Consider the following 27,597-nt stretch of genomic DNA (forward strand, 5'->3'; position numbering starts at 1 on the left):
AATTTCCCAACTACAGATTGCTAGACGAACTCGTCGAATGACAAGGTCTTTTAGCTTTTCTTTCTTCCAATAAAATCTCAGTAAAAAATCTTAGCCTGGAGTTGAAAAGTTACTGGTGGCATAATGCCATGTCACCAGACGGAATGCACGTTACGCCGTCGGTTATTTTCATTAAAATCTGATCGTTACAGAACCAAACATTACTAATCCCAACCAGCCTTTTTTACGTGGGGAAATCCTCATGGATCCTCGCCAGGGGCAGGCAAAAAGGTTATGTCGGACTTCAACCGACTAAATCTCGCGGTGTTCCAACTCGCCACCTGATGACTGAGCCACGAGAATGTTCTTAACACGTTCGCTACGGCACTGATATTTCTGTACTTTCCTCTAGTGCGGTTCGAGGTCCATCGACCTCGTAACTCTCGAAGACACTAGACGTACGAGGTCAATTGACCTCGTACCGCAGCGAACGTGTTAAGCGACCGCAACCCAGCCAGCGGCGTCCGAACATCAGGCTTTTCTTTGTTATTGTTGAATCGCACCGGGAACACAGCGTTAACAACTCTTTTTTTTTATTATTACAAGTTAGCCCTTGACTACAATCTCACCTGATGTTAAGTGATGATGCAATCTGAGATGGAAGCGGGCGAACTTTCTACACGACATCGTACCGGAACGCTAAATCGCTTGGCGGCACGTCTTTGTCAGTAGAGTGGTATCCATCCGGCCGAAGAATCCCACCAGTTAAAAACTCGAGTACTTATATCGGAGATCCTCGTCAAGGATCGGAGATCCTCGTCAAGGAGGCAACTGGCGGTCCTGAACGAGAAGCCTAACCAGCCTAGCCTGAGCCTGCCAACCCGATAGCAGAGTGGTGGGTCTAAGGCTTCATATTTATACTGATTTAATAAAGAGGTAAGGATTGGAAGTTTATAGGGATATTTTATAAACTACTGAACTAATTTTGATTTACCAAAGGTACGTTATTTGTTTACTACACAGGTGATACCGCGTGATGTTTGCTGTGCTAATTGCTATAAGGCGGAAGGACTAACCCTGTTATGGGCCACTGCATTTGTTGATAATGTTGTTATCGATTATTGGTTCATTATTTAGGGTTACTTATTAATTATGGAAAAAATAAAACAATCGATGTAGTTATTTACATTTAATCTAAAAAATAACATTACAAACTTAATCACATACTACATAATATGCAAACATTGAAGAGACTACAAACTAAAGTCGGCGTGTATTTTGGTCTATCTTTTCCAGGAAGTCCGTCTGGCTAAGGATGTAGTGGTAAACCGACCATGAATGTGTGTATGAACTGAAAGTTCGTTTTTAGAGACCAGTGTGCCTAGTGGGAGCTTAAAATATTACTATCGCCATAACGTAAACGCGAATTGAACCAGTTTTACAGTAGTGCAACTAGATGGCGCTGTTTCAATTACTTGGAAATTCGCGTTTACGTTAACGCGAAAGTAACAGTACCAAACTGCCAATATGCCCTCAGCTCACAGTAGTAATAAAAATAAGAGAAAACATAATTTGTGTGCAAATGCTGTTACAATCTAAATATTAACTCAAAGGTGACTGACTGATATAGTGATCTATCAACGCAGAGCACAAACCACTGAACGGTTCGGGCTGAAATTTGACATGCAGGTAGATGTTATGACGTAGGCATCCGCTAAGAAAGAGTTTTGATTAATTCTAACCCCAAGGGGATAAAATGGGGGTAGAAACTTTGTATAGAAAATTCTTCGTTTACAGTCTTGGAAATTTCTTCATAAACCATAAAAAAAGATAAGAAATATAACGTTATTTAAGAAGTTTTAAAATTCAACCTATATATATGAAATAGAGATTGAAAGTTTACATTGACTTCCACGCGGACGTGGTCGCGGGCGTCCGCTAGTTCCATATAAATTTAAGTTTACTTTTACGCAAACGAATGAGACAAACTCGCACTCTACCCAACTTACCGCTACATCCAAAGCATCTGAAAACAGACTTCGAAAAGAATACAGAATAATTACCTATATAGAATCGTTTTTTACGCCAAAGATGACGATTTGGTTTGTAGACTCCTTTACATTCACGTTATAATAATGACGTCATTTGCACATTAACAGCTATTTAACGCCTATTTTTTAGAATCTAAAGTGTCAAAATAATACCTTCAATAAGGTTCGCTTACACGAGAAATTTATGGAGCAATTGTATGCTTGGCAACACGTACCTATGGAATTCTATTCGGCAATATTGATTTAAATTATTCATTATACTTAATCCATACTGCGAAAAGTCGTCTATACTCGTACTTATTGCCGAATATCCATTAGTTTGGGAAACTTTAGTCGGTTTTCTTTCTCTATCGCAAGGGTCCTAGGCGCTACATTCAGCAACTTTGGTATTTCCGGATATTGTTTCATGTATTCGTGACGTCATAAATAATCAATATCTAGAATGGAGTGATTTTCATTGCCCGTGTAAGTGCACCTTTAGAGATCTACCGTGCTTCAAACTTTTGATCGAAAAATAGATCTTCGGTGCAAAGAAACTTGAAGTCATCGTCCGATTGAAATCTGAGTTCTATAATTACTAATATTATAAAAAGGGTAAAGTTTGTTGTGTTGTAGGGGTAACCTCTGAATCCAGGAAACCGATTTTTATTATTATTTTACCTACATGCAGATACAGACGCAGAGAACGGAACACCTTTGCCTTCTATTTCACTCTTAATTTGAAGATACTAACTTTGTAGTTAAAAAAGAATAACTTTAAAAAGTTAAAAAAAACCCCGCTTTTAGCACGTACTAAAAATTACAAACAAATATTGGATTTAAGTCTAGACTATTTTTACGTAATTCTGATAGCAAACCCTTTCATTTGATATCCATATCATGAGGGTAGATTTCAAATAGTCAGTACGCCATCTAGCTAGTCATGTATTGTCATCGTATATCAAAGAATCGTCGGTATTGGGTAAAATTAAGATTCCAAGAATTGAGTTTCTTACATAGGTAGGTACATAGTTACAAGTGAAGCTAATATACGCGTGTTGAAAAAAGCCAACTGAAATATCATTTCATATTGTATAAAAATGAGGAACCAAAACCATAAGATTTCGACAAGCATGCGGCTTCACTGACAAGTGACGACTTGTTGTCGAAAGAAAGAGTCTGCTGTTTTGAGCGCCATCTGTTATTACTCTGACGTACTACAATGGACGGTGTGTATGCAAGGGAACATATTTATGTCACTTTCTCTCTCGTACTTACCTAGATATGCTTGTTTCTTTTAACTTTAGTCAAGGTAGCCAATAAATAACTATGTAAAGGCCAATTACTGGAGCAATCACCCTACACACGTCAAAAGGACCAACTACGCAGCGGAAGTTGGAGCTGAAACTATCTACTGATTTCACTATCAGTCGATCAAAAGTTTTTGGTTCACATAAGCTTCCACTACCACATCATAAGGCACATACACACAATACAATGAGCGTCGTAGAACGCGAGAATGAAAGCAAGACAATCCTCATTCTACACATTGGGTAAGCAGTTATGAATTTTAGACATAGTGGCAAATTCAAGGGTCCATATCCTCAATTGTTCAAGTATAAAGCAATAAGTTAAGACTTAAGAATACAAACAAAAGTAAAAAGCGTATTTTTTCTATATTTTCTACAGGATGAAGAATCATGTCTCCAATCGTCAGACCCTTAGCATGAGTGCGATGAGTTGCTGTGAAGCTAAGTGATTGGGACATGACTTCTCAAATCTTTAACTTTCATTTATTTATTACTCCTTTTTTTTTAAATTTTTAACAATATAAGTATAAAAACAAAACATTATTAAAAATTTGTAAAAAAAATTCACCCTCCCGCTGCGGGACATTTGAGTTTCCAAGCAACCGGTGGTCAAGGCTCCAGAGTGAGGAACCTCCTCATTAAGCCGAGGGAAATATCATTATCAACCCATAATCGGCTCACTGTTGAGCACGTGTCTCCTCTCACAATGAGAGTGTATATACCTTAGTCCATCGTGCTGGCCAAATGCGGTTAGGGAGACTTCACACACGTAGAGAAATAAGAAAATTCTCAGGAATGCAGGTTTCCTCACGATGTCTTTCCTCCACTGTTTGAGAGTTGAGATAAGTGATATTTAATTTCTCACACAGGAAGTATACAGACCTAGAATTAGAATAACGTGTGCTTCTTTTTTTTAAGAGCAACTCTTTAGTTTCTTGCCTGCTTTCTCAGCAGAACCTGCCTTCTGAACCGGTGGTAGAGTCTATACAAATAGTCAATCTGTTTTGACTGACGCTTCAAAAGTGTTTGTAAACTAAGCCTACTTGAAGTAAATTAATTTTAATTTGACATGTTTTATACTGGAACAATGGTTGGGAGATTGCACCCATAAAACCCTCTACCTTCCAAAATCAAACACAATTTAGGCTTTCAGTCTTAGAATGAGGTAAATCTGGCTATGCAAGCTCTCGTTCTATCGTGAAGCATAGCACGCCGATGTTAACTATCACAGGCTAACGAGTTTCTTGTATTTATTGTTACTATCAATAAAAATAACATAGGAACAGTGGCGGATTTAGTAGACTGAGTAGGCCGAAGCCTAGGGCGGCAGATTTTGCGGGGCGGCAAATTTGGTCCAGAACATAATATTGTCTAACATAAAAAGAAAACCATTTTTAAATGAGACGAATATCTTAGCCTTCCATGGATTCACTGTGCAGGTGCCGGGTCCATCGCGTGGTAGAGAGAAAAGCTTCGAGCAGAGTCCTGGATTTGTGACTACAGGATGTATGGTTAATGAATTCCTTGACAATCGAATAACACTCCGTAGCCAAACTTGGTAAGATCCTATTAAAGCAGATACCCGTTCTAAGATAAAACTTGCTGCAGTTCTAGAGAGGCCAAGGTTTTTAAGCAAGTTATAGAGAGATTCTGCTGGTAATCCTCTCGTGTCCACTGTTTTAACCTCAATACTCTTTTCTGTCTATACATATATGAAAAATGGGAGTAGGGTAGCGAATTTCAGAGGTCATTAGAAGGCAAAAATTTAACAGCCCACTGGCGCCAAGTTTGTAAATCCGCCACTGCATAGGAGATACTATTATTATTATAATATACAAAGGACTATTATGGCCTTGGGTAAGCCCTTATGCGGTTCTAGACTGTAACGCTCGTGGCAAGAAAATGCCTTCTTCTCAGTTTAGGTACAAGTAGAAGAAGACACCATAATTATAAGCCTAAGTAAAGAGTTACTGTAATCTATATTGGATATTGATTTAGTTAATAAAAGTGATATAGTAGTAGGTAATAAACTTCTATATTTCTGTTCATTATAATCAACCACTCAAAGCGCCTTTGTTTCCGCCACGTTCTTTAATTATAATTATTATTATTATCTAATACTGATGGACTTTATGTAAAATATTAGATACTCGTATATTTACGCCTGCAAACGGCTGAGAAGATAATAATCGTTTGAGCTGAATTTGCTATTTTATTTTAACAGGCGTTTTTTATTTTACTGGCTAAACAATGTCTAATTTGTATCGTTGTACATAGAAGCTTACAGCTAATTGTATTTTTCACCACAAAAGTTAGTAAATTGACTTTCTAGTACTTAAAATAGCGCTTTTTTATTATCAACATACATATAAATACAGATCGGCGATGGTTTTATATGTAGGTATGTAGGCAGTAGAAGAAACTAAAACAGAGATATAAAATTAACCTTTTATAGTACGAGTAACAATATCAATATGTATAAAATACTATTTTGTACCAATTCTTAATTACTTCCGAAACGAAAGCAATTTATGACAAAAATAAACAATAGTTTACATTAGTTTGATAAACAGAACAGTTCAAGACTCGCAAAATAAAACACAAGGTCGTAGTTCACTGATGGACTCTAAAGGTGGGTACAGATTGGTGCAATGCAACATGTAATGTAATATTCTGCCTTACATTGCATGTTCCCTGCTGCCTTGGACGTGTGGCGCGCGCGGTACGTGCATTGACTACGAATCAGTCGGCTCAGTCTTGCGCACACTGCGCGCCCCTTTGTGTTCGTACCAAAAACCGACAAATCTCGGATCGAACCGCGCACGAGTTGTAACGCTCGGAGCGTGCGCGACCCAGGCGCAGTTCGTGCGCGCGAGGCGTCCAAACCACGAGCATTCGTGATACATTGCAGCAATGTGGATGTCAAATTCTTGCATTGCATGTTGCATTGCACCAATCTGTACCCACCTTAACATGTAAAAGAATGATAAAGTATTAATGTCGTGATGCTGCCAGCGGGCCTATTATGTATATCGGTGGATGATTCAATTAACTGAATCCGCATTAGCTATCATACATTTCAACTGTAATTTGGAATGAGGTTATCTTCTTTGTTCATCATTGGTTTATGGAGTTACTACGTTCGTTTTGTGATAAATCTAACAATTATTTCAACGAAATCACCTTGACTACGACATTTTACATCAAGTGGCAGTATATTTTTGTTGTAAAGATCATCTATATTTTTAAACGAAATGACCAGTTATACGAAGATAATTATGTAATTCCATTGAAAACATATTAGATAGTTGACTCATATCAAATTTAATATAAACAATATTAATTTCCCATAGTTTATGGAATAACGGTCCGAAATATATCGGACTTAATTTAAAAATCACGTATTTTTTAAAATTATCCAAACGTCAAAAATGCTGTCGTCCATTTTGTGACGTATCAAAGTTACTTGATGTTTATACGTCAAACTAATTGTTATCTAATATTTATGTAAAATGCTCCGTTTGTAAGGGATTTTTTATAATGACGTCATGAAACAGTAGAAATATAGACCATCATGGCCGACAGGCGTTTTGGCTCGTATTGTCAAAAATATATTTAAAAACTAAAATTTTCATGTAATCACGTCTCAAAGAAAATTTAAAAAAATGAACTATTTAGGACTAGTTAAAAAAAGTGTTAACTTGCCTATGCTAGATGATTGCAAAAACGACGAAGTGATTCATTATAACCGTACACCGAGATACATAATAGATCCGCAGGAACACACAGCTAGTGCGGTATGAGAAGTCTTTGGTACGACATTGTCTACGTGGCTTATATAGCACGTCAAGCCTGCGGTACTACTTCTGGCACTGGTTGGAACGAGCGCACTATGCTCACCAAAGCGGTGTAAGTGCCCGCAATCAGACCAACTATACCTATAATGAACAGGAGAGCATCCTTGCCAAATAAGATATTTCTAGCCGTGCTGGCTCTCTGAGGGAAGTTGACACACACCTCCATGAGCGCTGGGAAGCAGATACCGAGCGCTGATAGGCACAACGCTCCGAATAGTGATATGAAGAGGCCAAGACGAGGCACTGCAACCGCCAGTACAACTGAAAAACAAAAGTGTGTGTCAGTTCGCACGCACGGATGGACTTTAGATCGACTCTCTAAATAGGTGTAGGTATGTTGCCCCGCAGCACGCTGTTGGCGGCAGGGCACGGTGAAAGGTGTGCAGAATAGGTTGCGCACAAAAAATGTAACGCCATATTTTTTCATAATGGGGGCTATATATCAAAAATCGATTCTTAAGGAGTAAACTCCAAAAGTATTTGATTCAAAGTGAGGTCATCATTAACCTATTTTAATGGCCAATTACAGGGCTAGGCTGCCATTCTTATGTCAGCCACTAACGATCAAGTAAGCTCACATGTCTTCAACGTGAACGGCTTGATAAAACTGATCGCGACCAACACAACATCAGTTTTGTCCGACGTCAAGCCGTTAGCGTTGCAGGCATGTGGGCTTATCGAATGGTGAGTGGCTATTTTGGCTATTATGGGGCTTGGGCTATGGAACTTAGATAGTCTAAGTTCCATAGCATTTGACTATATCACGATCACTAAACTTAATGATAATGTCCAGAATCAATGAATCAATGTAACTTCTAACTTCAGCCCAACTGTATAATTTGCATTATACATTTCTAAAAAGAAATAAAAACTTAGAAGAGCTCTTAAATATAAACTTTTTATATGAATAGTTAATATTTAAGTTTTTAATATTAAAAAAACTTACGGAAAGATAATTATTTTACCATTCCTTCCTACTTATTAACTCAGAATACTAAACGGATTGTTATGCGGTTTTCATCAATAGATACATTACTTTATGAGGCAGGTCTTGAGAAATTTCTTGACGGACTCCGTAGCACAGTGGTATGCGCGGTGGATATAATGACGGAGGTCCTGGGTTCGATCCCCGGCTGGGCCGATTGAGGTTTTCTTAATCAGTCTAGGTATGTCTGTCTCTAGTCTTTGGCCGTGGCTAGTCCACCCTACCGACAAAGACGTATCGCCGAGCGATTTAGGATTACGGTACGATGTCGTGTAGAAACCGAAAGGAGTGTGGATTTCATCCTACTCCTAACAAATTACCCCGCTTCCATCTTAGATTGCATCATCATTTACCATCAGGTGAGACTGTAGTCAAGGCCTAACTTGTAGAGAATAAAAAAAAAAGTATACTCACAAGTGAGAAGACAAAGTGCCACTCGCAGTACATACTCGTAGAGACGTTCTCGGTTGGGCGCCGAGCGTTGTACTCGCGGCAGCAGGTAACCCTTCCACAGCACCTCGACGGGCACGTAACAGTGCAAGCAGTAGCTGATGAAGATGGCCACTGCAAACATTATTATGACACTCGTGGCCAGCCTGGGAACAAAACAACATAATGTCACTAACTATTATTCGAGGATTTGGAATGAAACTCTTGGTGACTCGTATGAGTCTTTATTCCAGTCGTTTCGAGTACCAATACACACTTCCTTACGTAGGCAATTCGTTGTCCAAAATCGTAGCCGAGTTCACTATTGTTCACTTGTATCGCTGATATTACTTCGATGTTACTCCACTTCGTTCCGAAGTTTCACTGCCCCTATGGTCCCGTGCGGTATATATTTATACCGGTGACAATGATTCCAGATCATTCTGGGAATGCAAGATCTTGGAAGACTCGCGCATTGTTTTCGACGTAAACAATAACAATAGATTGTTATCTCAAATTGTAAACAACTCGATATTCATTATTATCAACCCATATTAGGCTGACTGCTGAGCTCGAGTCTCCTCTCAGAATGACAGAGGTTAGGCCTATAGTATACCACGCTGGCCCAATGCGGATTGGCAGACTTCACACACGCAGAGAATTAAGAAAATTCTCTGGTATGCAGGTTTCCTCACGATATTTTTCCTTCACTGTTTGAGACACGTGATATTTAGTTTCTTAAAATGCACACAACTGAAAAGTTGGAGGTGCATGCCCTGGATCGGATTCGAACCCACACCCTCCGGAATCGGAGGCTGAGGTCATATCCACTGGGCTACCACAGTTCATATACACTCGATAATGCCAACTGATAATGGACTTTATACTAGGAGCTTTACGGTCCTCCGTAACCTTATTATATACAGCGACTAAACGCAACAAACACAACAACGCAATATAAAACTCAGGTATTCTCTCTCAAGAGGACAATAAAATGGGAATAACAAGTATACTTCTTTAAATGAACAAATAATCAATTAGCGGGTTGCAGGGAGCAGAAAATCATGTTAACAACAGTCTTTATAAGAGGCCTACGTTCAGCAGTATGATGACAATAATGATAATGATGATGATGATGATGATGATGATGATTAAGATGATAGTAATTAAACTAACTAACTCAGAGTCACACAGCGGGCGATGGAACGAGCTATGTTAGGAGTATCTCTGCGTGATCGAATCAGAAATGAGGAGATCCGCAGAAGAACCAAAGTCACCGACATAGCTCAACGAGTTGCGAAGCTGAAGTGGCAATGGGCGGGGACATAGTTCGAAGAGCCGATGGACGTTGGGGTCCCAAAGTGCTGGAATGGCGACCCCGCACTAGTAAGCGCAGTTTTGGGCGACCCCCCACCAGGTGGACTGACGACATCAAGCGAGTCGCAGGGATTCGCTGGATGCAGGTGGCTCAGTATCGTGATGTTTGGAAGTCCCTACAAAAGGCCTATGTCCTGCAGTGGACGTCCATCGGCTGATATGATGATGATGATGATGAATTAAACTAATACGTACGGGTCGTCTTTGGGCAAATCCAGTGTGATGGAATCACTGCACTTGGACACGCAGAACACGTAGCCGATAGCGCCTACAGTCACGTACAACACCACTATGATCGTCATCCCTGAGTTGAGGACGCCACACGGCGAGCCGAAGGCTTTCGGAGTCTTCATATTGTTTTCGAGAGCAATTACCTAGAAGAACATATTTTTTGTATTTGCTACATTCGAGCAATTTATAGGCAATATTACTAATCAATACATATAAATAAAATTGCAGTGTCTGACAGTGAATTCAAAATAACTACTTTTTATTAAGTGACTATAGTTTTAAACACAAAACCGCATATTCAAGATTGTTTTTAAATTTTGTCTGTCTGTCTGTATGTCGGGATTTTCACGAGACTTTCACTGGTTTTACTTTTTAATCTGGAAAAATACATACCTGAGGGATTTGTGAAAAATTAAATTTCACGCGTACGAAGAGGAAAGATTTGATTATTTATTTGAATTAAATAGGCAACGGGAAAATATCTATCGTACCCACTAGTAACAGGTTTTTCCGACTAATAGGAGGGGAATCGCAATAATGGTTATATTTACACTTCAAAATGGCATCTGTGGGCAAAATATAAACTTAAAGATAAAAATATGCTGATGATAATGATGACTTGGCAAAAGATAAATTCTGAAAAGTTCTCTAACTTACCACTCCAACTGCGGTGAGAGCAAACAGCACTGTACCAAAAAACAGGGGGAAGGTGTCAGCTGAACCCCATAGATCCAAGGGGTCTTCAGCCGCCTCTGGCTTCTTGCCTGCCAGGAGGTAATACACCACTATGCCCAGACCCACAAATGTCAAAGCATTCGCCAACGCAGAGAATGGTGCTAACATTTTCAAACTCGGGATTAGGTTGAATCCGATGAGGGGCCCCAGTATTATTAGCATGTGGATCTCTACCGCCATCACGTAGTAGGGGTCCACTACCTGGAAACAACAGTAAGTTTTAGCAGATATTTCAATTGGCTATGCAGGCTAATTCACTATCTTTGACGTATGCTAAGTCTAGTCATACTTATACGAAATTGTGATTGTATATATAGTCGCGATAGCCGTGATAGCCTAGTGGATATGACCTCTGCCTCCGATTCCGGAGGGTGTGGGTTCGTTAGGAGGTGGATGACTATCCACAGCCCTTTCGGTTTTTACATATCGTACCGGATTGCTAAATTGCTTGACGGTACATCTTTGTCTGTAGGGTGGTAACTAGCCACGGCAGAAGCTTCCCATCATCCATACTGGACCATTTAAAAAAAAAAACCTCAAATGGCCCACCCGCGGATCAACCCCATGACCGCTGTCTTGTAAATCCACCACGCTTACCACTGCGCCACGTAGGCCGTCAAGAAATAAAGAAGAAGTTCAAGTGTTCTGTGTGAATCATTGTCCTATGTTCTCTACAAATCTTCTATTCATTCAAACTTTGATTTTAAAACGTTGCTATAAGATTGATTTTTATTTGTATTATATGATACCCGTTGTAGTTTGTAACACAGAGTACCTACCATTAATGTGGGTTGGTCACAAAAGCTACTTGACAGAGTTTTGGGAGCATAATGGTATGGTCTAATGTAAGTTTCCGTTCATGCTTATTGCAAGCGTCAGCGTTAGCCCGCCCGCACACCTCACCCCCTCGGTTCATTGAATACAATTGACAGTGAAGATACGTCCCTTCGCTCTGTCCCGATAGCATGAGAGCCTGGGATAGTTAGACCTTCCTCATATTTTAAAAACTGAATATATGGTAGGTAACTATGGAGTTTGGACAGTGATGGCTTTGCTAGGTAACAGGTTTCGAGGGTCGAGACCTCCAACCACTCAAGTTCATCATCATCATCATTAACAACCCATATTCGGCTCACTATTGAGCACGAGTCTCCTCTCAGAATGAGAGGGGTCAGACCTTAGTCCACCACGCTGGTCAAATAGGTACGGATTAGCAGTCTTCACACACGTAGAGAATTGAGAAATTTTTCAAGTATGCGAGTTTTCTCACGACTTTTTCCTTCACCATTTGAAACACGTGATATTTAATTTCATAAACTGCACATGGCTAAAAAGGTGGAGGTGCATGCCTCGGACCGGATTCAAAACTACGCCCTCCAAATCTAAGGCAGAGATCATATCCACTAGGTTGTCACGGCTCCATTGAAGTATAAAACGTAAACTATTCTATCTCATAAAATATGAGAAATCATGTCACAATCTCATGTAACCCTTGGGAAAACACTGTTATAAGTCAAAATTTAAGGGTCTTTCGACAAGAGTGCGTATGAACACATGTCCCTTAACTCACATATGAAGTTATGTGAGTTAAGGGACATGATTTTTAATTAATATTCTGAAGCTAGAATATAAAATAATAACTTTGAAAATTGAGGGTCTAAATTGATTAATTTGAGCGGTAGCAATGACCTGCTACCGCCCAAATCCAGCACGGTTTAATCTCCATAGTAGCTTACTATGCTTACCTTAGTACCTTTGGTAGGAAAATGGACTGACATGTACTTGTAACTTTAACTTTATAACATAACGAAGATCTAGCCATCACAAGCCCAGAGTCCACGAGTCGATGTATCATAAGTGATGTAACCGATCTGTTAATTATTAGTTACATTCCGCCAGCAATACGTACGAGCTTAGATGCACAATTACATGCCAAGGGAGAATAGTAATTGAGACTTATTGCCATTCAATGGCAACTTCATCTGTGTGCTGCTTGATTAGTTGCTGAGAGGTAGCTCTGAAGACAACTGCTGACAGATCTCCTCCATAACCTATCATTATACTTTTAATATTTCATTACAAGTTAACCCTTGACTGCAATCTCATCTGATTTTACGATAACGATACAGTCAGGCTTACTTATAATAGACACAAGTTTATTCTACCCATATGATAGCTTTTATGTGGCATTACTCGTATATATTATATATTATACAGAGGCGTGATAGCCCAGTGGATATGACCTCTGCCTCCGATTCCGGAGGGTGTGGGTTCGAATCTGGTCCGGGGCATGCACCTCCAACTTTTCAGTTGTGTGCATTATAAGAAATTAAATATCACGTGTCTCAAACGGTGAAGGAAAAACATCGTGAGAAAACCTGCATACCAGAGAATTTTCTTAATTCTCTGCACGTGTGAAGTCACCATGGTGGACTATTGGTCTAACCCCTCTCATTCTGAGAGGAGACTCGAGCTCAGCAGTGAGCCGAATATGGGTTGATAATGATGATGACGATGATATATTCTATTATGTGGTACTATATCTATGTGGTACTTCCGAGAGAGACAGAAGGTACTTCGACTGAAGACTCTCTTACTCCTAATACAGTAACATACGAAATGTAACTGTCTTTCTTTCTATCTTCTATAACCTCTCCCTTTCAACACCAGTCCGCTCGATCACAATTTTCGTAACGTGCATGCGTAACGAAGTTTTACTTCAAAACCTTTACCTTTTTAATATTATCAGCTATGAAGACGATGTAGACACAGCATATGCCGAGCTGGTACACCACGAGGAAGATGTCGACAGCAAGCGCGGCGGGGCGCGCGAACCGCCGCAGTGCCGCCGGTCCGCAGCCTAGCGCCGTCGACACTGACTCGGGGTACGTCAGCAGCGGCACCCTCAGGTGCTTGCACGCCGCGTACTGCGACCGCACCTGCCGACAATCACTACTTCATCCAACCATCCTTGAACGAAGGGTAGGACGGGGCCTAGACCCACTCTCCACAGACTGCACGAGCGGCGAAATAAGGTGCGGGAGTGAGCAGAGACGTCTTGTGGACACGTTACTTGTTCTGCCACATTTTATGCCACTCATCCTGCTCACCGCTCGCAAATATGTCGGCGCAAGCGCGAGTCAAAGTAGGGGTAGGGGAAGGCTGGGGGTAGAGTAGGGGTAGGGTAGGGGTATGGTAGGGGTAGGGTATGGGTAGGGTACGGGTAGGGTAGGGGTATGGTAGGGGTAGGGTATGGGTAGGGTAGGGGTAGGGTAGGGGTAGGGGTAGGAATAGAGTATGGTAGGGTAACGGTAGGGTAGTGTAGGGTAGGGGTAAGGAAGAAGTCCACATAAGTCAAAGCGAAGCTTGACTGGGTCTGCAAGTAATTTATACTTACTCGTATTATGCTTATCAAAGTGCAAGGTTGTGTATCAAAGTCTATCATTTTAATTAGTTTTACCTAATATTAAAAACATGACAATGCTAGAGTATCAATCAATTGTTAAATAAATAAGTAATTATATGTCATAAAATAAATGGTTTCAGATCAAGAGGTCTTAGGTTCGACTCCTGGGTCAGGTTATATGGTGTACTTACTTCTAAGAAATTTTCAGTTAAATTCACAGCCCGGAGTTCCGAAGTTGGAGATACACGCCCGTGGCTCGGAGCCCTTAAAGCTACCCTGGTCATTGTCAGTAATATCCTAAATCTACATTGAAGCAGCATGGAAGACTAAGTAATCGCTATCCTATTAGGTGGGAAGCCTAGCCCTGTAGTGGGTCGTAAATTAGCCTAATAAAGAAGTCATAAAATTATAAAAAAAAAATACATACAAGCACATGCAAACAGTGAGTGACCAGTATCCCGACGAGGACGGTGGCGATAATCCCAGTGACCAGGCCGGCTCGCGCAAATGCCTGCGGCATCGCCAGGATGCCCGTGCCGAGGCTGCATTTCAGCAGGTGCACCAACGTCTCTATATTACTGAGGAAAGATCAGAATTTAGTTAAACCGACATCAATTCTCAACAGTCATTTATTATTTTATAGCGGTAGCCCTGCGCAGTTCCCGTACCAGTGGGGGGTACCTACCATACCTCTACCCTACCCCTACCCTACCCAACTTCTAACTTGCCTTCTTACCTTGAAAACTGCGGAATTCTCCATAAAATTTTCCATCCCCCAGTTTAGGGAAGTGTGGGGGTTAGAAAGAGACAAAAGTAGCCTATGTTACTCTCCATTCTTTCAACTATCTCTTTTAATAAATCACGTCAATTCGCCGCTCCGTTTTACCGTAAAAGACGGACAAACAAACAGACATACACACTTTAACATTTATAATATTAAAATATATATATGGATTGCTTCAGTGGTTTGGCTGTGAACGCTTAGCAAATAAACAAACTCATTTTTGAAGTTGAAATACCTATAAAATAAGTAAATATTACAAATAAGCTATTTATTAGTCACGCTCAATTTGCATTTTTCTTAGTAAATCCTTTCGCTTGAAACCCATATCATAACCGTAATCTTCGTCCACAACTATACTAATATTATAAAGAGGTAAAGTATGTAAGTTTGTAAGTTTGTCACATTTTTTAAATGGGGTAATCTTCGGAACTACTGGTCCGATTTAAAAAATTCTTTCACCAGTAGAATGCTACATTATCGGGGAGTGCTATAGGCTATATTTTATATTAGTATCATATATATTAGCCGAGTTATCACAGTTTTTGTCATACAGGTCGGACTGAAAATCCTCTTAAACAGACTTATTCGCATGCGCTGCCTTAACTATTGTGTAAAATTGAAATTAATTTATGGAGACTTTATGTATCTTTAAAAGTTCTACAAAAAAGTTCGCGACACCATATATCTATCTTCTATATATTAGCAGATATAGTACCTTTTGTGTTTTAAAAATTATTAATTTTATATACTTAGGTTTACGTCATTATTTATACAACTAAACTTTAATCCTTATTAAAATAAATTATTTAATTATCACAAGGATATTATGGAGATAAGATTTGCCCTTTACAGTATGTTAATACCTTAAATAGTTTCGGAGATAATACAAAATTTCTAAGACGCAGAAATTCCGCTATATGACGCCCGGCGCTTTCATTTACGTAGTTCCCGTTTCCGTGTGAATATGGGGATCAAACATAGCCTATGACACTCGCAAATAACGTAGCTTTCTATTGGTAAAACAATTTTCCAAATCGGTCCAGTAGATCCCGAGATTACCTCCTACAACCACACGAACTTTACCTCTTTATATTATTAGCATAGAAGTCTCTATTTCTCTTAGTCATACCACCACTCTCGAAGGACTGGACCTATTTTGCTAAGGGTAGGAGTAAGATAGAGAAGTTACAGGGTAGGGTCCTTACCCTACGGGTACGGGTAGGGAAGCGTAGGGGTAGTGTAAGGGTAGCGTAGGTTTAGAGCCGGGTTTAGGATAGTGGTAGGGTAGGGGTAGAGGTAGGGTAGTGGTAGGGTAGAGGTACGGGTAGGATAGGGAAGTGGTAGGGTAGGGGTAGGATAGGCGTGAGATAGGGGTACGGCTGGGATAGGGGTAGGAAAGGGATAGGGTACGGAGAGGGTAGGGGTAGGATGGGGGTAGGGTGTAGGTAAGGTAGGGGTAGGGTAGGGGTAGATTTGGGGTAGAGTAGGGGTAGGATGGGGGTAGGGGTAGGGTAGATGTAGGGGTTGTGTTGGGTAGGGTTGGGGTAGTGGTAGCGTAGGGGTAGGGGTAGGGTAGGGTAGGGGTAGTAGTAAAGTTGACATCGAAATTTACGCGGACGAAGTCGCGGGCGTCCGCTAGTTTATAATAAAGCCACTTAGTAAACCAACCATCAAGATGACAATGGTTGGTTTACATTAAATTATAGGTAAATTTGATAAATAATGTATGAAAAAATCCAGCTGTATTGATTGAGAATAACTGTTTGAAAATTAAATTGCAATATTTTACCTAAATAAATAAACACTGCCAGTTCAATGAAATAAAATAATAATTGTATGTGTCGGTACGCGATTATATATTTTGAAATACCATGAAGTAAAACATTGGAAACATTGACCTGTGTAAATGGGAAACGATCAAAGTCATCAATTTCGTGCAATTTGGTTCAATTCTTTAAGAGGTCGAGAGGATTAATTATAATCAAACCACGACTTTTAGGGATTGACATGTTTCTATTCTGTGGCAATTAGAATCCATTACACTGGACACTGGTAAACGGTGTTGAGTTGTCATTCAATTCGGAATCGCACGTAGATTTTGTTTTTTCAATTTCAATTAGTTTTTGAAAATATTAAAGGTCTGATCGTAAAAAATGCAAAAGTTACAAACAATTAATCCTACTTAAATTATTTAAAAATATAATGTTTATTTGGATGTATGTTTGTTTAGATGTTTGTTACTCTTTAACGCCGCAATTATTGAACCGATTTGGCTGAAATTACACCCGCGCAGCAAGTAGCATGCTCATAAATCGCACGACTGTTTTTATTCTTGAGCATGCTCGAAATAAGCATGCTCGTTATTAGCAATGTTGCGATACACATGCTAATAAGTAGCAACTGCTCAATAGTAGCATGCGTTCGTTCTTGAAATGAGCATGTGTAGCTTTAATGATTTCGAAGCTGAACGTTGATCGTAATCAAAGAAATCATGGATCAGTACGAGTACACTTACTTGGTGGGCTTCGGCAAATTCCGATGTAAATGAGGGTCGTAGTCTTCGTCCGGATCTTCTCTGTTATCAAGAGAAAATCTATTAGATAACACATACACATTTATATCAATACTTATGAATAAAATTGGAGTGTCTGTTTATGTTCAAAGTACTTGTGTTTTCCCAAGTGCTTATATTTATTTACTGTCTCATTGGTCCCGTGGTTAGCTGGTTTAGCTACGGGCAATGAGGTCTAGGGTTCAAATCCAAGGTAAGGCCAACAAAAAAATAGGCTATTGGGATGTTTCTTACAAGAAAAATCTTAATAACAGCTTGGAGTTGGGAAGTTGGCGGTGTTAGTACACCCCCGTGCCTCGGAGAGCACGTAAAGCCGTCGGTCCTGCGCCTGATCTTTCACCGATCGTGTCGGTTTGCCGTCCCATAGGATTTCGAGAGGTAGGGAAGAGTGGACCTGTGCTTGCGCACACACTTGTGCACTATAATATCTCTTGCGTACATGGTTAATCTCACCATGAGATTAGGAGGTCGGGAGGAAAATTACATTTATATACACGATACTAAAACACAAGCACACTTTTTAAAAAAATCTGTTTGCTGAAACGATTTTAATGGGACTTTCACTGGAAGGTTATTGAGCAGGGCCAAGCCTCCTTCCATATAGAAGACGGGATATGGATCTTAGACCCACCACACCGCTCCAATGTGTGTTGGTGAGATTATGGTGATAATGATAAATTCATTATCGACTACTGTCAAATTTTAAATGAGAACTATTTCTTAACTTACCGACAGAGAATTTGTAATGAAAATTTCTTAGAAGAAAGAAAAGTTCAGAATCTCGACCTGAACTCAAAATATGAACCCAGGACCTCGAGATCGATAATCACATAGGCCAACCACTGGACGAGGCAGTCACTACTATAGTTCAACTTTTAGGCCGCGTAAAACAACAATATATATAACAAAGCTATGTTAAAAAAGTGAGTTGAGCTACGAGGTCTAAGTGACCCCATAGCTAGTATTAGTAGCATAGTCACTGCATAGTTCAACTTTTAGGCCGCGGTCGTTGCAACGAAACGGAACCATTTACTTGGCGGGTATTGGTGAGGAGCTCTCAGCGGGGTCTTGGACGGCCCGCAGGTGAACTGTCTCGCCCCTCTCATCCATGCCCAGGCCAGCGCCCGGCGCCTACTCCTGGTCCAAACTCTTCAAGCTCCACACAATATCTGTAAAACAAAACTCTAATTTACTGTCTAACCCGCCACACACTGAGTGAGCGGCGTGGGAGACTAGGCGGAGACGTCATGTTTTTTTTTTATTCTCTACAAGTTAGCCCTTGACACCTGATTGTAAGTGATGATGCAGAAGATGGAAGCGGGCTAACTTGTTAGGAGTAGGATGAAATCCACACTGCTTTCGCGTTCTACACGACATCGTACCGGAACGCTAAATCGATTGGCGGTACGTCTTTGTCGGTAGGGTGGTAACTAACCACGGCCTCCCACCAGCCAGACTTGGATCAATTAAGAAAACCTCAATCAGCCCAGCCGGGGATCGAACCCAGGACCTTCGTCTAGTAAATCCACCGCGCACACCACTGCGCCGCGGAGGCTGCCAACCGTCACGGTGGCCACGTTACTATAGCTTGGTAACTTCGTTCGTAACACTCCCGATGGTCCGCGCGGGCCGGAGGACGTGTAGCGATGAATGAAATACCCACGACTGATGCACATCATTTCCCCGCACGCACGATTTCACACCCACGCAGTGTTTCCCCCCGTCGCCCGCATAGCATGGGAGTGTCATCAACGAACTTGCCAGACTATAGTCTGCATTATGCCACTCGACTTGCCCACCTAATAGCCTATTTTAATTTTAATATTCTGTAACGGTATCGTTAGAGAATAGACGTGCTTTCCTAAAATGTAATGCGGTCTAAAAGAATGAGTAATGGAAGTAAAAGAAAAACTGTCATAGTCAAGTAGGGCTTACAAATTAGGGATTAATATTTCATTCTTTACTCTAAATAACTAAATTTCCCGTTTAAATATAGTTATATTAATAAAATCAGTATTCTTAGCGTTTAGACGTTCAATTTAGGAACTCTACACTTGCATGGCCTGACACTTGTCCGGTTTTTTTTTAATTTAGCAAGAATGAGACGAACGAAAATACATTCTTTAAATAAAATAAACGGGTTCTATAACAATGAACTAAGTCAAGATCAAGAAAGCAAAGGACATAGAAACAATTCATTAACGACTTACATTCAATTTTAATTCAGCAGTAGATCCACAAGAAGGACAAATAATTGAAAATACTACTTAATACAATAACGCACTGTCGCGTTATGATAAAAATGGAAATTACTGACCGCCTTTGTCACACATCAGCCGGAGATGAGCAGGGTTATGTAAAACGCGCAAGCTATTTAAAACTCGGTCGATGTTTGACTAAATAACTATACTATTGCTATCTACAGCTGTCTTACAAGCCCGTCGTAATTAAGAATAACCATTTCATGGCATCTATTTTCTATGAATTTAGAACGCTACCACGCGAAGTTATGAAGATAAAACTTATTCTTTAACACATTAGTTTAGTGCAGAGATTCCCAAACATTTTTTCTCATTCACTTTCAAATTTAACTGGTTCCCGTGGACCCCTTAAAATTTTCTATCTAAAACTCTATAAAAAATGTGATTAGATTCATCTATGGCTGCAGCTTGCAGGTTTACGTTGCAGCTGAATCAACAGCCACCACGAAATAACCAGTGGCGTGCACTTCATAGATGCATAAATGCAATGCATACCCTGAGGATTCATTACGAACCTATATTGGACGATGAATTTTCCATTTTGTAAAATTTGTACGTGTACTGCCTACCCTAGTTAAAAACCTTGTGCACGCTACTGGAAATAACAGTTTAAAAAATAAACTGTGAAAATTGATTACTTAGTTAATTAATTAATTGATTGTGCTGTGAGTGGATGACAAAGACTAAAATTGTCCAGGCAAAAAATTATTTCAGCCAACTTTAATTTTTGATATCTACTCACAGCACAAGGAAGCAATAAATTCACAATTATTATAAACCAGATAAACGTTCGTGGACCCCCGCTTACGAATCGTGAACCCCCATTTTTATGTCACGTCAACGTAGACCACCGTCGAGTCTTCCGTAGACCCCTCGGGGTTCACCTGGATCAGGCCTGATATAAGTTCTTGCAATTTCAGATAGTGGTATGGATGCAGCCTGTATATGACTTTGTTGATATCAACTGAAAAGTTGGAGGTGCATGCCCCGGACCGGATTTGAACCCACACCCTCCGGAATCGGAGGCAGAGGTCATATCCACTGGGGTATCACAGCTCACTCACTCACTCATATTTAATTAACTTTCCTTAAAGAATATAACCCTAGAGTTATGGGAAATACTTCCAAGCACCCTGCATAACTGACAATTATTTATCAATCCCTATTCCTACCTTAAGATGGTATGGCAGGCAACTATGGAGTGGACCGTGATGGCTTTGGGAGGTTGCAGATTTCAAAGGTCTTCTCAGATGACGTATCTTTTTATATATAAAATAAATTATATTATAATATCTAAAATTATGACACGGAGTTTACTGCCAACCCTTCACCGTTAGAGACACGTAATATTTAATTTCTTAAAATGCACACAACTGAAAAGTTGGGGGTGCATGCCCTGGACCGGATTCGAACACCCTCCGGAATTGGAGGCAGAGGTCATATCCACTAGGCTATCACGGCTTCAGATTTTTCATATTATACTGTGGAAAGTGAAAAAAAAAAATGCTTTTTTCTATGACGGTTGAGGATTTGGACTCTTGTAATCTTCTACCTTCTAAAGCCACCAAACAAAAGGTCTAAACTCCTTCGTTGCATACCGTACTTACAGGAAGGAGAAACTGACAAATTTACAGCTTTTTATAAATTGACGAAGTTCTGGTTACCACAGGCTTGCAATCTAAAAGCTATATATAAAGATTGATTAACAATATATTGACGTGGGCTCTCACACTACTTAATAGGTATAATGAAACGTTCGCAGTGCTGTATAATATAGGAAGTGGGTCAACCATTCCCCTATAGCTCTCCATTACGAGCAACGAATAATCTCGACCTCTATACAAATTCACACAATCTAGTTTGAGTACAAAATCTTCGCTGAGAAAATATAAAAATAGGCAAAGTGAAACATCCACTAACTATTATAATAATATAAATTGAAAATACACGTGTCACTATGTTACTTGCTGATAATGTAGCTTTCCATTGGTGAATTTTCTTAAAAATCGGCTCAGCGGTTTAGCCGTCAAATTGAAATAAACAAACTCACTTTCGCCTTTACTCGTATTATATAAGTAATAAGTATAATTCTTATAAATAATACTCGTATTTTATAAGTATGGATTCATGCTTATCAATAAATAAGTCACTATAATTTCAAAATTGTTAAAGTTGCAACACAAATAGGATAAACACATAACCAAAAGCTTTTTAATATGTAGACAAATTACAAATAAAAATGATAATATGTATTATCGTTTAAAAGTTTCACAATAATTCAGGACATATTTTTAAAGTTTTTTTTTTTGTTTAAACATCGTGAAAATATAACTCAAAATATAAAATATTGGTAGCATATAGGTTTTTATTATAATAGTTTTAATATTATTGCAAGTACATACTAATAATTTTGAAGATAACTTCTAAAAAAATATTATTTGTAAATTAAACAAACAATGTAACATACGCGATTAGTCAGTCCTGGATGGCTGTCTTGGTGTGGAGATGGCTTGCGCGCTGCGGGACCGCGGACGTACTAGAGCCGTCGCCCGCCGCGAGATGAGACATGCTCCCGAGATGAATCCCTGCCGCCCCCTCACCGCTCGACCTATATCACGACAGCTCTACGCTAGGGGGCCGGCAGTCTATTAGGGTTCCGTAATTTAACTAGGATCTAAATCATCTAAATATCTGAACTGACTGAAGGCCGTAGATATTTTTTCGCGCGCGCGATTAGGTAAACTATATAGGTAAATAGTTATAGGTACGATGATAATAACTATGTAGTATGTTAAAAAAGTGAGTTGAGCTACGAGGTCTAAGTGACCCCATAGCTAGTAGTAGCAGCATAACCTAATTTAAAAAAACATTTAGTAGATCCTACTATTAAAAAATATTTGTTTTAAAAAATATATTTTTAGCAATGTATTAGAAAAAGTTTAAAACAATCAATAATATTATTTTATTGCTATTCTATACAAAATGCTAATAAAATAAAACCTGGAGTTAACTCCAGATAAAAAGTATAAGGTACCTTAACGTAATGGTATGCACTCGCCGTAACTGAATAATTTAAGCTTAGACTTTATATCCTTTCAGTGAAGTGCAAGTTCAAAGTGGTCTCGTATATGCTAAACCAGGTTTCTGTAGTATAGAGCCCTAGATACACACCAAGTTTATGTTATGCTAATAGCACGTTTATGTTTTTATTAGCCGCACCGTAAACGAGGTAGTTATGTGGCCTTTTAGGCCCCGTATAGCATCAGACGTGTTAAGCTTGTTCTAAATAATTGAATGATTATTTTTACGGATAGTCTAAAAACTAGGTTGCTAAAACATTATCACTTATCATAATTATTGCGTATGTATTGACGTACATTATGTACTAGCATGGCTATTTACGAGTACATACTCGTACACTACACATGGTTTTGCGTTCCGTTGACGTGATGTAACTAGTCAAGGCGTTGAGCGTTGTCTCACAATTGGTCGCGTTCTTATACAACGTGTCTCAGTAGAATTACGATAGGGTGACCACACAAATTGGTATAATATGAAAGTTATGATACAGGTACATTTGACCAACTTTAACTTAAGCAAGTGACGAATTTATACAACTGAACTGGTTTTTCCAGACACAAGCGCGTTAAAAAACGAACAACCAAAAAATATCTTCAGATTTATCACTTATCTACATACATACAAATTTTAGATAAATTATCTAGTTATATTTCGGTAATAGGCCAAGAAAATGATAGTCGACCGTTGGTATTGGTCTTTCCCGTATTTCCTTATAGTGCTGCTGTATACGTTACTTTTGTTTGCACACAAAAAATTTGCTTATTTTAAAATTATTTCTTATCATTTTATATATTTTTCGGACTTCTGCTGATTTGGACAGGGCGTGTCCGATTCGCTAAACTAACGAACTAAAAGACCACCTCCTGACTCTGAAGACAGCACCTTTAAGCGGCATTAGGCAATGCTTCTGTGATCTCCCAAATCCCCCAGTGATGCCGCTGAGGTTCCATTAAGGAGCCTAGGGCACTTACACAGTCAGAATAAAAAATGGTACTGTGACGTCTTTCTTTATGCCAACTCACTTGGTATTTCTCTTTTCTTTTATGCTCTCTTTCTCTCTCTTCTTTCCGTCATAATCGGACATTTGCCTTTAGGCATGCAAAGCAAAACTGTCATCATAAAATAGTACATGTTATGTATTATACGGTAACATGGCCACCCTACTGCTCCAATGCAGGCATTATACCACTCGTGAGTCGTTACCCACTCTCGCTACGCAAGGAAACTTCACGGGTCCACTTGATGTAATACTCCTATTTTCTCATTTAAAGTACCAGAAGCATTTTTCAATTGAGGTACCGCCACTTACCTAGGCGACGCCAACAAGTGTTAAATCAATTTTAATAGATTCACTTACGTGTCAATAGATGGCGTCGTAACAATTTGTATCGCGCTAATATTTGACCTGTTATATAACAGTAGGCATCTACATAATATTAATTTTTAAAATTGTACGACATCAGTCTAGTAGTCTCCAAGTACAAATGCCAATATTTTAAAGTGGAAGGATTTGTAATTTTGTATGTAACGAATAAACTCAAAAACTACTGGACCGATTTGAAAAATTCTCTCGCCGGTGGAAAGCTTTATTATCAGCAAGTAACACAGGCTATATCTTATCGCCGTATTCTTACTGGAATATGATCTACGGGGGTGAAACCGCGAGGTTCTGCTAGTATTGAATATGTTTTTAAGATATAGCTAATATTTTTTACTAGCATAACCCTAACAGTTTCATCCGCGTAATTTTCATTCTTATAAGAATTCGGGGATAAAATATAGCATTTGTTACTCGCCGATAATATCGCTCGCTGGTAATAAACTGATTCTATAATTAATTCCACTAAGTCAGGATGTGGTGCTGGGCTATACTTTAATTTCTCCTGCTTTTACTCCATTGACGACATACTCGTAGGACCAAATACTAATGAATTTAACTATAGATACCTACTTGTCCTTGAAGTTTCATATTTGTAAGTGGGAACGCGTTCAGTCTTTATCACTCAAGTTACGAATTTAAGGAAAATTTACATAAGTACCTACACTTCATTGGTTTGGGTATTGAATCGGAACGTACGTACGTCCTCCATAATTATAAATAATGATGCTCTCATTACTATGACAATTGTAATTTATTTCCCGTTTAACAACGAGAGACGAGCACGCCTACGAAACACTGACAGATTTTTTTATGGCCTATATTTTAAATTTATGACCAATATTATCATTCCCCTCCAACTAACGAGGATACCCTCGTACTCACACCTAACACAGTTAGTTGGATCCAGGAAGGAATCCACGTTTCCAGTGGAAAGGAATCGAATCACGACCTCTCAGTGATGAGCTCGATCCCTTCACCGTTGAGCTATTGAGGTGAAGTCACTGTTGAGCTGATGAGGCTTCAAGTAAATGAGTTTGGAAATAAACAAATGCTACTTCTTGATTATTTATTTACTTACAGTCTATTTTTATGTTCCACTAAAGTCAGCCGTCGATCAATTAAGCTCTCATGCCAGCAGCGCTAACGGCTTGACAGTCAATAAAACTCATCGTGTGTTGGACGATGTGCTTGACTCGATGCCGATCACGACTTATCGGATGGTGAGTGACTAGCATAAAGAATCCATTTCCACAGGTTTTATTATTAAATGGTATCTGGCAGCAGCGAAACCAAAAAAAAAATTTGCTCTGCGTTGACCTACAGGCATGCTCAGCGACAGTACCGGACAAAACTTGGTTACCATGGACGTTGCGTGCTGGAATGGTGACCCCCGCACTAGAAAGCATGTGTTGGTCGACCCCTCACCGACTTGAACTTGGTGGACAGACGATACCAAGCGAGTCGGAGGGATACTCTGAATACAGGTGGCTCAGGATTGAAGGATGAAAGGGCCAGGCCTCTACACATATAGATGAAGCATACTGCATACTTTTAGAGCATTTTGTGACAGAGTTGGAGTACCTAAGTAATGTCATGATGCTTTTTCTTGCCTCTATACAGTATTACTGTTTCCGTTTTAAGTGCATGATTGTTGTTTTAACTACTGGTTAATGGATGCAGGACGATACTTTGGAGGACTACTATGTTTTTATTTTACCATCGTGAGCGATTTACTTGGTCCGTCAATCTTAATATATAACATTTTCGTGTAACGTTGTTTGTAAGCAAATTCCTCCGTAACGGCATGACCGACTTTTGTGTATATATTTAGATTGGTGGGAGGCTTCGGCCGTGGCTAGATACCACCCTACCGACAAAGACGTACCACCAAGCGATTAAGCGTTCCGATATGATGTCGCGTAGAAACCGAAAGGAGTGTGGATTTTCATCCTCCTCCTAACAAGTTAACCCGCTTCCATCTTAGACTGCATCATCACACATCAGGCGAGATTGTAGTCACGGGCTAACTTGTAAAGAATAAAAAAAAATAACAAAAAAACAAATTAGGTAAGTACCTAACTAAGTCTGAGGATAAGTCGTAGGTAAACTATTTTTTACCCCTCTCTCTCCCCTATTTAAAAATTAAGAATTTAGTATTTTTGTATTTTGAACAACTTTTGCTGAGTCATATTACTATACAAAGAAACTACGTCTAAGTTTGGAAATCGGACTTAGGATATCAGTATGCCCCTGAAACTAATTACCTACGTAGTTGGTGAAGGTTTTTGGCATGGGTAATCGATCATTTTATTTTATCATAAACGTTCTGTAAATATTAATTATTTAATATTTATAGAATATTTATGTAACGTAATTGTTCTAAATAATCAAGAATGGAAAACTACTGTTGAAAAAATAAGTAAGTGCAAATTAAATTCGTCGGGTAAGTAATTTAATTCACAATTTAATTAATCAATGATAAAGAAAAACTTGACTTATTTCCGAAAACAACTATAGGTACGTAACGTACAGTAAGTAAGTAATACCGGAACGGTAGGTAGGAGTACTTTATGTTAAAGATAAAACTAGTAAAAAGCTAAAGATGTTCATACATAAAAATATATACACGTCGAATTGTTAACCTTCTCTCTGTTTTTCGTCGGTTGTTAAATTATAAATAATTAAGTTTATAAACATCATCATCATGTCCGCCGATGGACGTCCACTGCAGGACATAGGCCTTTTGTAGGGACTTCCAAACATCACGATACGAGCCAGCGAATCCCTGCGCGTAAAAATATTTTTTGATTCTGTTTTGTTTTAAACATAACAAAATCAAAAAATATTATAGGTATAAGAAGTTATATAAGCCATTTTTTATGAAAGCATTTTTTCACCAATTAAGTTTGCCTGACACAAATTATTATCATTATTATTATTTCGCATAGTGCGTAACAAAAAAAATTAACAGTCGCTAGTAACTGAATAATACATATATATAATTATTACCATACGATAAAATGTTTAGCATAGCATGAGTTACATAACATGGTTGTATTGTACTTACAAGTCCTGCGTGATATCGGGGGTGACCACGCCAGTCCAGTGCACAAGTGTTCACAAACTTTGTCCCGATAGCACCGGCGGCAAGCATGGGATCGACAGCGTACTACAGTCTA

At 39.2% G+C, this 27,597-nt stretch overlaps 1 protein-coding gene across 3 annotated transcripts; it reads right to left on the minus strand.

The window, feature by feature from the left end:
• Positions 1 to 1,153: 1,153 nt before the first annotated feature.
• Positions 1,154 to 27,597, minus strand: LOC112045527 (proton-coupled amino acid transporter-like protein CG1139). Of its 3 annotated transcripts, none has more exons than XM_024081738.2 (9): positions 27,486 to 27,597; positions 18,729 to 18,864; positions 17,639 to 17,698; positions 14,767 to 14,917; positions 13,666 to 13,872; positions 10,856 to 11,134; positions 10,163 to 10,341; positions 8,576 to 8,757; positions 1,154 to 7,437 (listed from the first exon to the last, which is right to left on the minus strand). In XM_024081738.2, exons 2-9 carry the CDS (start codon positions 18,803 to 18,805, stop codon positions 7,166 to 7,168), a joined length of 1,407 nt encoding a protein of 468 aa, XP_023937506.2. In that variant the 5' UTR covers positions 18,806 to 18,864; positions 27,486 to 27,597; the 3' UTR covers positions 1,154 to 7,165. The 3 variants fall into 3 exon arrangements, with proteins under 3 accessions (XP_023937506.2, XP_023937504.2, XP_023937505.2); XM_024081736.2 differs by lacking the exon at positions 27,486 to 27,597 and adding an exon at positions 22,424 to 22,576; XM_024081737.2 differs by lacking the exon at positions 27,486 to 27,597 and adding an exon at positions 19,906 to 20,044.

This window comes from Bicyclus anynana, chromosome Z, assembly GCF_947172395.1.
Source record: "Bicyclus anynana chromosome Z, ilBicAnyn1.1, whole genome shotgun sequence".
Lineage (NCBI taxonomy): Eukaryota > Metazoa > Arthropoda > Insecta > Lepidoptera > Nymphalidae > Bicyclus > Bicyclus anynana.

What these genes read in the sequence shown, in the direction of transcription:
- LOC112045527 (XM_024081738.2), bottom strand. Translation starts at nt 18,805, where the DNA reads ATGGATGAGAGGGGCGAGACAGTTCACCTGCGGGCCGTCCAAGACCCC. An exon ending in AATTTGCCGAAGCCCACCAA is followed by an intron (nt 14,918 to 17,638) that starts GTAAGTGTACTC and finishes ATCTTTCCTCAG; the next exon opens with TAATATAGAGACGTTGGTGC. An exon ending in CTCTCACCGCAGTTGGAGTG is followed by an intron (nt 10,342 to 10,855) that starts GTAAGTTAGAGA and finishes ATGTTCTTCTAG; the next exon opens with GTAATTGCTCTCGAAAACAA.